The 13168-nt window shown below is 43.0% G+C and overlaps 1 protein-coding gene across 2 annotated transcripts in view; it reads left to right on the plus strand.

Moving 5' to 3' along the window:
• The window catches only part of LOC147887616 (alpha,alpha-trehalose-phosphate synthase [UDP-forming] 1-like), a 266990-nt gene extending 254192 nt beyond the window's left edge, over positions 1 to 12798 (plus strand). Inside the window, exons 14-17 of one of the 2 annotated variants that reach the window (XM_087393097.1) lie at positions 11020 to 11107; positions 11242 to 11372; positions 11615 to 11713; positions 12027 to 12798. In XM_087393097.1, the coding sequence (XP_087249223.1) occupies positions 11020 to 11107; positions 11242 to 11372; positions 11615 to 11713; positions 12027 to 12545 (837 nt within the window). In that variant the 3' untranslated portion in view covers positions 12546 to 12798. The remainder of the gene's footprint in view (positions 1 to 11019; positions 11108 to 11241; positions 11373 to 11614; positions 11714 to 12026) is intronic. The other variant, XM_087393098.1, reaches the window with a different exon arrangement.
• Positions 12799 to 13168: the final 370 nt, after the last annotated feature.

Raw genomic sequence — 13168 nt, forward strand, 5'->3', positions numbered from 1 at the left:
CAAGTCTTCAAAGCCACGCCGAAATGCAAGTGCTGTCGAGCACTATGGTTTCCCAGTCTTCCGCGATTATGCTTGACGTAATATTCCCTTCCGGTTAAAAATTGTTTACGTCCTGGAAAACAAAATTAAGAAACCTCCTCTAGAGATTGCTTACCCTTTCCCATGTTGAATTGTCTTGAGGTCTATCTTTCCACTTAAGTAGACATTCTTGCCATACTGTATGTCGTGTTCCTTTTTCTTCTCTATCTAAATTTTTTTTGGTTCATGTGGTAAAGTAGGAGGTTCAATGAGTTCAACTAGGACTTTATTTCCAATGAGATTATCATCATCTCTGAACTTTCTTTTTAGCCTACTTACATGAAAAATTGGGTGTGCTCTACATCCCTCGGGTAAGGCTAATGTGTAAGCAAGCTCTCTAATTCTCTTAAGTATTGTGAATGGTCCACAATACCTAGGAAATATTCACTTGTCTTTAGAGATTCTGAAGATTTAGGTACCCTGAGAAAGACTTTCTCATTTACTTCAAACTCCAACCTTCTACGGTGGGGGCTTGCATAACTTCGTGCTCTATCATGAGCTCTTCTGATGCTATCTTTAGCTAACTTCAGCATTTAATTCAATCTTCAAGAAAGTCTTTGGCCGCTTGAACCTTCTCTTTTTGAGTCCCACATCACTCTCTGGATGATCACTGTTGCTCATGTTCAAAGAAGTTTCCAACCTCATGAACACAACCCTCCAAAAATGGCTGTTGAAGTTGCTATCCTGGTCACTAACAATACCGGTTGGTAGCGTGTACAATTTATAAATATGCTCTATAAATAACCTAGCTAATTTAGGAGTTTTAACCTCTTCATTGGTTGGAATAAAGTGAGCTAACTTGGTCAATCGATCCACAATTATCCACATAGATATGTGCTCCCTCTGTGTCCTAGGTAATCCAATAATAGGAGATACTTTCCCATTTGCCAGATGGAATCCAATGGGTGCAGGAGACCTCCTAACTTAAGGCGTTCAGCCTTATGGACTTTGCATTTTTGGCACTTCAATACATAGTCTTGGATGCCCTTATCTATTTCAGGCCAAAAACATTGTCTCTTCAGAAGCCCATTTGTCTTCTAAATTCCTGGGTTCTAGCACTCGGACTATCGTGACACTCGAAAAGAATTTGGCGCCTAAGGTCATTATTATCCGGGACACATACTCTACCTTTGTAGAGTAGGTAGCCATCCTCAATTGTATATAGTTTCCATTTGAGTCCTTTATCACCAACCTGTGGTGTGTCACCATTTCCATGTGATCTTTGTCGAAACATTTGAAGCAAAGATTGTTTTGCTTGGCCCTTTCATAATCCTCTTTCTTCAAGAGATGATATTTTTGTGTTTGAGGTTTCTTAGGTGATGCTTGTGAAGCCTCCTCCTTGAAGTGCCCCTTTCTTTTCAAATTGGGAAATTGATTAAACTTAGGAACAAAACATGTTTGTTCCGAAGTTCCAGCTTTGGATTCCCCCATTGTGTCGTTGTATATTTGGGCATACTTAATTGCTTCTTCAAAGGTCTTGGGAGAATTTCTTCTCACCTCAACCTTATATAGGTGTCTTTCAAACCTCTTACGAAACCCCTTATCTTCTGGAATTCATCGATTCCTTTCAGGTTAAGGACTGCCTTCCTATAGTTCGCTATGTACTGGACTAGAGTGTTCTTACCCATAGTATAATTGTGTCAAGCCTCCCACGCTCTTTCTAACTCATTTTCAGGTGAAAACTCTTTTAAAAAGGCTTGTTCAAATTCAGCCCAATACCTAGGGATTCTATCATTTTCTCTGAGGCTCTCATCCACCATTTATAAGTCTCATTTCCCAGGGAAAGACTCGCTTCCATGACTTGATTTTCAGGAGGGTTATTCTTGAGTCGATTGAAGTCCTGCCATTTTTGCAAGAACATATTAATCGCATCCTTGTTGTGTTCTTTTTCTTCCCCATTGAAAAGTGGTGGTTTCAAGTCCTTAAGTATGTTTGAGGTTTCTTTAAGTCAAGAGGTGGACCTCTCAACTTGAAAGTCTCCGAAAGATCGAAGGGTCTATGAAACTTAAAAATGCAGATACAATGAGCGGAATGGGTGGAGCCACTAAGAAGGCATCCGCAGCCAAGACAAATACAAATACTAAACATGTGAACCCATGGGAGGAAAGATATATCTACAATGCATTATCACTGTGCTGGTCCTTTGTATGTTGCCCAAGGAACCAGGTCCACTAGGCGATTGAGAATGTATAGGAGGAACTTGGGAGATATAGACCCTGCTTGTGAGGGAAAGAGGGGAGTGGAACAGTAGGAGACAGTAGACACTAGGGAGTGTGGGTGTGTAAAGAATGCGTTGAGCCACACCACAAACTCAAAGGTTTTATTAGGATTAGGTATTCACCCTATGACTGTCTTAGGACAGTCATAGCGGTCGTAACATTTAAAGGGTGGCAATGTGCCTTTACCCCAACAACCTCCCACCTAAAGGCCAATGTGCCTAAAGGGGAGAAAAGAATAAAAATTACAGCAATATACAGTTACTGTATACAAGACCATAAAATAAGAATGGTCTCATCCTAATCCCATGATGCGGCGACAATGTGCAAACCGCTCTGTAGGCAAGCTCTTAGTGAGCAAATCTGCAGGATTATCATCAGTGTGCACCTTCACAAGCTCAAGCTGCTTTTCCTCCAGTACCTCCGTGATAAAATGATATTTCACATCTATGTGCTTGGTCTTCTGATGAAAGACCGGATTCTTTGCCAACATGATATCACTCTGACTATCACAATGCAAAACTGGTATATCTCCTGTAATGCCCAAATCTCCCACCAACCGAGTAAGCCATATTGCTTCCTTGCAAGCCTCAGTGGCTGCAATATATTCACCTTCTGTGGTTGACAGTGCAATGCATTTCTGCAAACGAGACACCCATGATATAGCACCTCCTGCAAATGTGAAAACATAACCGGTAGTAGACTTCCGGTTATCTGCATTTCCTGCATAGTCTGAATCTGTAAAACCATGCACCAATGCATCTTGCCTACCATAGCATATGCACAAGTCTTTGGTACCCTTGAGATACCTCAAGACACCTTTCACTGCTTCCCAGTGCCGCTTGCCTGGATTTGCCATATACCTGCTGATGACTCCCACCGCAAAAGCAATATCCGGACGAGTGGCAACCATGGCATACATCAAAGAACCAACTGCAGATGCATACGGAACCTTGGCCATCTCAGCCTTATCATCATCTGATCTGGGGCTGTCCTCACTGCTGAGTTTTAAATGTGGAGGCAACGGGGTACTAATAGACTTCCCCCCCTCCATTTTAAACCTCTGCAGTACTTTGCCAATGTACTCCTTCTGTGACAGAAACAAAAGTCCCTTGGACCTGTCACGAATAATCCGCATACCAAGTATATGGTTTGCATCACCCAAGTCTTTCATGTCAAAAGACTTATGCAGTTGCTTCTTCAAAGCACTAATCTCCTGCTGAGATTTGCTGGCAATCAGCATGTCATCCACATATAGAATGAGTAGCATCAAACTGCCATCCTTTGCCCGTTTGGTGTACAAGCAGTGATCGGTCTCACACCTATGATACCCTTGGGACTGCATGAAGGCATCAAACTTCTTGTACCATTCCCTTGGTGCCTGCTTGAGTCCATACAAGCTCCTCTTGAGCTTACACACAAGCTTCTCTTTTCCTTTAACAGCATATCCCTCTGGCTGACTCATGTACATCTCATCATGGAGATCTCCGTGAAGAAAAGCAGTCTTCACATCCATCTGACATAAATCCATGTCCTCATGAGCAACAAGAGCTAACACTGCTCTCAAAGTAGTCATCTTGACTACAGGGGAAAAGATCTCATCAAAGTCAATGCCCTTCTCCTGCTTAAATCCCTTGGCAACCAATCTGGCCTTATACCTCGGTAAAGCATTTGAATCCACTTTGACTTTGTAAACCCACTTGCATGGCAAAACCTTTCTGCCTGCAAGTAGCTGCACCAAGTCCCATGTATCATTTTGAAGTAGGGAGTCCATTTCTGATTGCATGGCTTTCTCCCACTTCCTTTTCTCTGTTCTTCCCATAGCTTCTCTGAAGCTGGAAGGCTCACCACAATCTGTCAGCATGATAAAATCAGCCACATTATTGGCTCCTGGAACAAACCTGTCAGGAGGCCGTTGTACACGATTGCTCCTCCTAACAAAATGCTCCGTATTAGGCTGCTGTCTAGCCTGTTCGTCATGCATGACGGGTGGCTGTACCACCATATTTGGCTGTCCTACAGCGCCATTTGCTGGCATATCCAGTGGTGCATCATTGGCAAAATTGTCTGGCTGATTTTCAGCGTGTATACCCTCTTGAACAGGGTTATTTACAGCAGCCTGCTGCTGCATATTAATGGGCATTCTTTGCTGTCCGACATCATCATAAACAACCCTCCTGTATTCCATAGGTTGCACGGGTTCTTTGTGTACACTATCCTCTTTAAAGATGACGTTATTGCTGCGTATAATCTTCCGTTTGACAGGATCCCATAACCTGTACCCCATTTCACCTTCGTCACCGTAACCCATGAAGATGCATCTGAAAGACTTTGGCTCCAGTTTGGTGCACAGCTCTTTGCGTACATGAGCAAAGCACTCGCAGCCAAACACACGTAAGTGCTTGTATGAAGGTGGCTTGCCAGACCACACCTCCTCTGGCACTTTCAGCTCCAAAGCCTTGTTCGGCGACCTGTTAATTAGGTGAACTGCTGTTTGCATGGCTTCTGCCCAAAAGCCATGGGGCAATGCAGCATAAGACAACATACATCGAACTTTCTCCTGAATAGTTCGATTCATCCGCTCACTCACACCATTTTGAGGTGGATTATGAGGGGCTGTGAGTTCCTGTTTAATGCCCTTAGCTTCGCATAACTGTACAAAAGCATGTGACATTATCGGATCTGAGGCATTTCAGCCTGCATCCTGTCCGATTCTCAACCTGAGCGACAAACTCCTTGAAAGCATCTAAGGCATCGCTCTTATGCTTCAAGAAATAGACCCACACTTTGGTGTGGCATCATCAATAAAAGTAATGAAATACTTTGCACCCCCTAGTGATAGCTGTGGCATCTCACACAAATCAGTGTGCACTAGATCAAGCGGTGCTCTATTCTGGGGAGTTCTCCTCTTATGAGGAGTCATAGAATGCTTTCCAAAAATGCAATGATCACAAGTAGGCAAATCTGAAAATGAAAGAGACGGCAGATAACCCAAACGTGACAGTTCTTGCATTCCTTTAACGGACATGTGTCCCAACCGGCTATGCCACAATGAAACCTTCGGCAGCTCGGTTATGGCAACAACATGATTACCTACACTGGAAACATAAAGAGGGTACAAGGTATCACTCTTATAACCCTCAGCCACTACAACCTGGCCATCAGTAATCACCCATTTGGAATCCCCAAATGTGGTGTGGTAACCACTGTCATCCAATAAGCCAGTGCTAATCAGATTTTTCTTGATTTGCGGCACATGGCGAACACCATCAAGCATGAAAATGCGTCCGTCAGGGAATACAATCTGTACACTGCCAATCCCTGCAATCTGACATGCATAGTTGTTCCCAAGATGAACAACTCCATGAGTACCTGTATAGGAAGTAAACCACTCCCTATGAGGTGTAACATGAAAAGAAGCACCTGAATCCAAGAGCCAGGTGTGCATGTCATGGCCATCAACAACCAAGGTATGTGCAATCACAGCAGAAGAGCATAAAACATCATGTCTATCTCCATCACTGTCCTCTGCTGCAACATTGACTGCATCCAAGTCATTCGCCTTGGCCTTGCCTTTGCCTTTGCTTCCACTGCCTGCATCCTTTGTCTCAGCGTTCTTGGCTTTCTGATCCCGTATAAACTTGAAGCACTTAGACTTCACGTGTCCCTTCTTGCCACAGTAAAAGCATTCAATATCCTTTTTGCCACAGGACTGACTGCGGGATTTGGACTTGCCAGCAGATCTCCCCTTCTGCTGAGTCCTACCTATTTCCTGCACCTGCAAAGCATTGGAAGACTTGCTGCCCATATTGTTCTTCCTGCTCATCTCCTCCATAAGGAGAGAGATCTCCACATTAGTATACATAAGAGTGACATTTGAATTTGACAGGGTGGTCTTGAAAGTGTCCCAACTCTCAGGGAGGGTACACAACAAGAAAGCAGCCTTGAAGTCCTCATCAAGGTTCAATCCCTGTGCGATAAGCTGTGTAAAGATGGCATTGAACTCACTCAAATGTGAGGTCATAGCTGTACCTTCCTTCATGCGAAGGTCAGCGAGCTTTTTCAGCCAATAAACCTTAGTGGCTGAGCTCTTTTGGGCATACAACTCTTCTAACCTCTGCCATAGGCCATAAGAGGTCTTTTCTGCCTGAACATTGAACACAAGAGAATCAGTGAGAGTAAGCATGATAGATGCCCTTGCGGACAAATCAAGCTCCTCCCACTCATCATCTGCCATCCCAGATGGCTGGACACCCTTCAACCTTATGGACTTAGAAATCTTCTTCAACAGAAGTACATTAAACACTGTTCGGCCCATAATGCATAATTGTGTGCCCCTTCCAATTTCTTTATGTTCAGCATTGAGGATTCACTTCCCCCTGATGCCATATCAGACAAGGAAAGTGCTTGACTCCCTGTAAGTCAAAAAATGACTAAATAAAATTCTGATTTTTCAGAAAACCTGCTCTATCAAGAGCCAGGAGCACTCACAATAGTGCTGTTTTTTACTATCAAAAAAACCTGCAGCAAAACAGAAAATTTTCCCTCCAGTCACTGTACCTTCTGACACACTGTACCGTGCTCAAATAGGCATAAAACAGTAACTACAGAATGCTGCAGCTGTTCCACAAGTGCTTTACAAGTGCATCATCATCTGACGAAACACAAAACACTGATGTCCTGATCACTTCTCCCACCTCAGATGAGGTATTGCACTGATTAAACATGCATCAACCACCTGGCATACACTATACTGACCACTGAAAAATGCTCCAAACACCTCAGCCTGTCACAAACCTGCAACAAAGCACGGGACAAATCCCAACAAATCACCCTTATGTCAAGGGGATAAAAGGCATCTGAAGTCTCTACACAGTGACCAAAGTGCTCTCAAGCACAATCTGGGCAAAAGCCCCTTGATCAATACCTGTACCAAGTGATAAACACCCTCAACAATGAGGTAGCATACAAAATTCAGCGCTCTCCTGGCACTTTCACCTGACAATGTAATGCATAAACTGCCTGTGTGCACAGTAACAACACAGATCCCAACGTACAAACACCGAAAAAGAAAATCTTTTGAGCACTATCAACGATGGACAATTAGGGACCGAGTAAACTTGATGCGCCCTGGCCAAGCGTGGCTCAACTGAGATTTTCTAAGTGCCGTATACAAAATGTGACCTGCAGAGAAATGTCACTGATACACTGCGGAAAACGAGACCAATGTGGGCACCCTGGCTCCACACTGCCCCAAGGCATACACTGCATTCACTGTCAGGCAAAAGCCCTATGAAATTGTCACCTGAAAACTGAGATTTGCACTCAGCAAAAGCATAAAAGCCCTCTGCAAAATCAAGGCATATGATCTCCCGTCAAAAACTGTGCAAACAACCACACACTGTGGCCCCGGTCACCTCCTAGCAAGAGGGACAATGAGAGTACTTGTTGTACCTCAAAAAAACACAGTTTTACTCTGAGTAATCCTCGGGAAATGCATAAACAGCCTTGTTGTACTTTGTACCTGCGCGTACTTGCATGTACCATGCAAAAGAGCAGAGTGCTCTTCACTCTTTTCCTTCTTCCCCAAAAAAAAATTTCTGTGCTTGTTGTACCTGCAAGTACCTGCTGTGCCTGCACAGAGTACCTGCTGTACCCTGTACTTGCGAGGGCACGGATCCCCCAAAAGAAACTGTCGAAATTCTCAAAAAAAATGCACTCGAACCTTGGGTGAGGGTACAGCCGGTACGGCTGTACCTGTACGTGCACGCGTCCCGAGGACGTGCTGAACAGTAAGATCTGTGCGTGGCCGGTTTGTTCGCGGCTGTTCACAGCCCGCTGATGGAGGTCGGCTGCCTGTGTGCAGCCGGTTGCTGCTGGTCACACGACCCGGCAGCTAACAGCTGCACGGCTGGCTGCCTGTCGCGGCTGGTCGCGGTCACGACCAGCTGCCTGTGCAGCCTGGCTGCAGCTGGCAGCTTGCAGCTGCAGGCTGCAGCTGGCCTGGCTGCGTGCGGCCGATGCTGCGCCCTGCGCGCGCTGGCTGCGCCCACCTTGGAGCTGCCGATAGTCGCTTGCTAGCGAGCTAAAGAGCTCACTGCTGCCCTTGAAGAACCGCGTGCTGCTGCTGAGAGAGGGCACGAGGCCCGAGGGGAGAGGGAGGGGTAGACCGGAGTGAGAGAGGGAGGAGGTAGGCTCTGATACCACTTGTGAGGGAAAGAGGGGAGTGGAACAGTAGGGGACAGTAGACACTAGGGAGTGTGGGTGTGTAAAGAATGCGTTGAGCCACACCACAAACTCAAAGGTTTTATTAGGATTAGGTCTTCACCCTACGACTGTCTTAGGACAGTCATGGGTGGCAATGTGCCTTTACCCCAACACCCTGGTGGGGATTGGTGCCACGAAGGGCTAAAACCCATGATAGAGTGTTGGTATCGATCAACCTGCTTGATCCATTGTGTTCTCCTTGCAATCTCTCTCCGTTGAACAAGTGCCATTGCCACCCCCATTGGTTGTGCCCCTCGTCCAACAAACATGGATGGGAGGTCTCGAAGCCTCATTCGTGTTACGTGCTAGCGAGTCTGTTGTGTCTCGATCTAGGCCTCAGTTGCGACACCTCCATGTGTATATAATTTCCTCCTTGGAGTCTATAATGCTTTCTTTCTCTACAAAAGAAATGAGTCCTTTGGACTAACCAATAGGTTCATTCGTAAGATAGGAGTACATTTTTCATGTCCATAAGCATAATTTAGAAATCCATGGCTTCATTATAACCTTAATCTTTAATAAATGTGTATCATAGTATCCCATACTTTCTTGTCTATGCCCTTTGTCATATCTTTGTTTGATGACAATTTTAAGTTTTCAACCAATGTAAATGGAGCATTTCATGTATGGATTGTCTTCTACTTTGATCCGTATGGGATTACTAAAATCTTTTGGACCAAATGTAGACTATCACGTTGTAGAAGAGAGTTAACAAGTTTTGGTGATACACCTTTGCCTCTTTATATTTTGAGGTATTGAGGAATGGAGTCTTTGTACCATACATCTACCTAGGGAGTTGATCAGTTCGTCCTTGTGGATTTTTTTTCCATTACTTGAGCATTTGGGCCCTATGATCTTTGTCCAAGCATTGAAAAAGTAAACTTTCTTTCATGCGTTTTTTCCAATATTCTAGCTGAGACAAAAAGAACCACTTGTCAAAGTGGGAGAAGCATCGGGTCGGCGTCTTGAGAAATGATCAATGGAGTAGAATGAAGGAACATATGAGGGCAACAGAACCTCAAACGAAGACGAAGCTGAATGGCCGGTGGAGCAAACACAGATTAACACAGTGTGGGAGGAGTATTGCGAGCTGAATGTGACAATTTTGATCGTCCAGTTGATGGAACTCTCTCCCCATTGTAGGAAATTCTTTCAGAGTCCAGTGATGGAACAGCAGCCTTATAACCACAGCCCTCGCATCGATGATTGTAGTGACTGGAACAGCAACCTGGGATGAAGAGATACCCATGATCTGTGGCTGGTCTGAAAGTTTTTCTTTGAATAGTTCTTGAGGAAACTAGGAGGCCTCCCTTTTCAAAACCCCAACCAAAAAAATTTAAAGAGTTTGGGGTGTCTTTTTAAAGCTGAGCCTCAAAATGGTCTTTTAATCCTAATGAAGGCTTCGGACTATATGGTTATATGTGGTATCTTTGAGTTACAGGGTGGCTTTTCTAGTGTTAGCTATAGTGTCAACCAATGCTGTCTACATGCCCTTCTGATCATTTCCATCGCCAAATGCTTGATTTTTCATGATTTGACTTTAGAAAACATATCCCATCTAACAGCAAACTAACTGTTTATTTGGGCCTCTTGGTGGGCCATCCACTCTTCACTGTGTAGAAAGGATTATATCTTCCAGAGGATTGATGGGATACATGCCCAGAGACATTCAAGCAGCTTGAGACAAAGGAGAGGCTTTCCTTAGGGATGTGAGGTAATGGCATCTTGTTTGATCTCATTGAATACAGCCTGAGTATTCATTATTTCCTTCTCATTCGTTGTTTTCTTGATATTATGGAAGATTGCAGCCCATTGTGTATATAATAGGTATGATATGATATTATTAATGTCCTTTAGAGACCCGATAGGATCTATAGATTTTGAGACAATTTGTTAGAGCTTGGTAGGCTCTTTGCTTTTGTTTTCTAAGGTGCAATATACTTTTTCAGACACTGGATCTAGTCAAGAAAATGTGTAGTAGGGATTGCCAATCAAATGTGGAGTCAGGTTTACATGGGAACTTTTTCCATTGTGTTAGCAGGATCTATGTATGGAGGAGTTACCTTATGTCAAGGCTCCATCTATTTAGTAGCATATAGATCTTTGACTCCGTTTCAAGGATTATGGACATCAAGGTCAACTATGCTTCTAAGGTTTGGATGCTAATATACTGTAGTGTTTTCCTGGTAAGTGAAGTGTAGGAAGAAATGTTCAAGTTTGAGCGATGCATAAGATTTTCTCATCTTGGTATGCATTTCTTTGTGTCACGAATAGAACTTCTTACATGTTATTAAGGGGGAAGCTTTAGATTGTTAGCACAATGTTTTTCTATTAATGTGCAATGTCTATCTATCATGCATTGAACTTGTACATGTTTTGGCAAATAGAAAATTGACAACAAAACTAAAAATGTGGCTTCACATTGATCGTTTTCATACATAAATATATATTTTTGCAGCTTGTTTTCGATTATTTTCGTGAAAGGACACCACGTTCATATGTTGAAGTTCGTGAGACGTCTTTGGTTTGGAATTACAAATATGCAGGTATCTACACCCATTGTGCACACATTTTATTATGAGCTTGGTATGTATGGTATGGATGAAACAAAATATAGACGATTGTCAAGTATGCAGGAGTTTCAAGCTAGGTTTGATATGGCTTGGAAATTGGAATGTAGATGTGGAATTTGGTAGAGTACAAGCAAGGGACATGCTGCAACATTTATGGACTGGTCCAATTTCAAATGCTGCGGTTGACGTTGTCCAAGGTGGAAGGTCCGTGGAAGTTCGTCCTGTTGGAGTCTCAAAGGTAGAATGTGATGGGGACCTTGATTCAATACATCATTCATTTCAGATTACTCGTTGAATTTTTCAAAGCATATATAGTAGACAACAATTTACATCATGTATGGGTACTTTTTAATCCTGCAGCAAGAAATATTGAAAGAATGCCTCTTTTGGAACTTACCCATTTCTGATGGATAGTAATAGTAATTACCTCAGCTGAATGTTTGTGCAAATATTTACATGTCACCTTTTTTGGTTGAGCAGGGTGCTGCAATTGACCGTATTTTAGGAGAGATTGTACATAGAAAAAAGATAACTACGCCCATTGATTATGTTCTATGTGTAGGGCACTTTTTGAGCAAGGTATCATCCTGTCTTCCCAATTTCCTTTTATAGAGTATTTCTGTTGCTGTTCTCTCTTTCTAATTGCATGTTTAGAAGCCATGGATTGGAGCTGTATGCTCTTATTGAAATTCTGTTTATGTCAACTTAAACTGTGGCATTTTCATCAATATTTATTTTTGAAGAAAAGTCTTGTTTGAATTGAAATCAATCCACCCTCAAACTTGTTTTATGTTTCTGATGCAAAATGATGGAGTAGGATTAGCTGAAAATAAGTATAGGATACATTAATATTTGTGTTGGATTTAAGCTTACACATACTCACGTCCTTCAGGATGAAGACATCTACAATTTTTTTGAGCCAGAGCTTCCTTTTGAAAGAGAACACAACAGTAATGGAAAGCTTCTTGATGGGAAGGGTCTGATAGATCGGAGGCCAGGACTCAAGGCTGGGGAAAGGACTATGACCAAGGGTTCAAATAAGATAAGTACGGGTGCAAGCAAATCCAGTGCAGGCACGGTTAAGGCTAGTGGAGGACGTGTAAAAGGTGTCTCATCAGCATCAGCTACTCATAATGGCAGCCACGTTAGGGCTACCAACAAGGATAGGTCTCTCAGGGAAGGGCCATTAGATGATGAATTCGGAAGGCAAGAGGGGTCTTCTGTGCTTGATCTAAAAGGGGAAAATTATTTCTCCTGTGCAGTTGGTCGTAAGCGTTCAAATGCTCGTTATTCTCTTCCATCATCAGAAGATGTTGTTTCTTTTATGAAAGCCATTGCTGGGAGTTATGGTGCAGCCTTCTATAAGGATCCTGGGCATCCTAAAAATGGGCGACATAATAACACAGGCTAAAGGCAGTTACTGGCTGCCAAAGGTAGCCATGGAATATTAAGCAGGGCAAGTATGCTAGTTTCTTACTATGTACAAATTTGGGCATAGTAGACTATTTCTCATTCTCAAGTTATGAAAATGAGCTGTATATATTTAGAGGATAACAGAAAACAGGAATTCATCAAGTTGATGGAGCAAAGTTTGTATTGTATCATGCATTTAATGCCTTTTGATGTTCTATGGTGTGCTTTCAATTTAAGACAATGTCTACAAGGTTTTCAGAGTGTGGATAAATATACTCGTAGCAAGGATCATGCACTTTTCATTTAGAATATGGAGTTTCACTTTCTGTAAACCAAAGGAAGCCCAGAAGAATGGTGATTAAGTTATAGTGATAAAATGAAACGTGAGGGGTTCAAAGATTCCTTCTTTACACGCTCCTTCAAAGAAAAAGATGTTTTGCAAAGGCCATCAGTGCAGAAAAGTAAGGTGAATGCCAACTCATGCCAGTCATGGTGGTGGTGCATATTATAATTGGATGCCAGGTCCCAAGGAAACCATGGGACACTTTGGAGTTGCTCTGGCTTCCATCACAGGTGTTGCAAATTAATAATTCATTCATCTTGACAATTGTTTTCCTTTGA

The sequence above is a fragment of the Dipteris shenzhenensis genome, chromosome 22, assembly GCF_047967505.1.
Source record: "Dipteris shenzhenensis isolate YYH24624 ecotype China chromosome 22, Dip_SZ_1.0, whole genome shotgun sequence".
NCBI lineage: Eukaryota > Viridiplantae > Streptophyta > Polypodiopsida > Gleicheniales > Dipteridaceae > Dipteris > Dipteris shenzhenensis.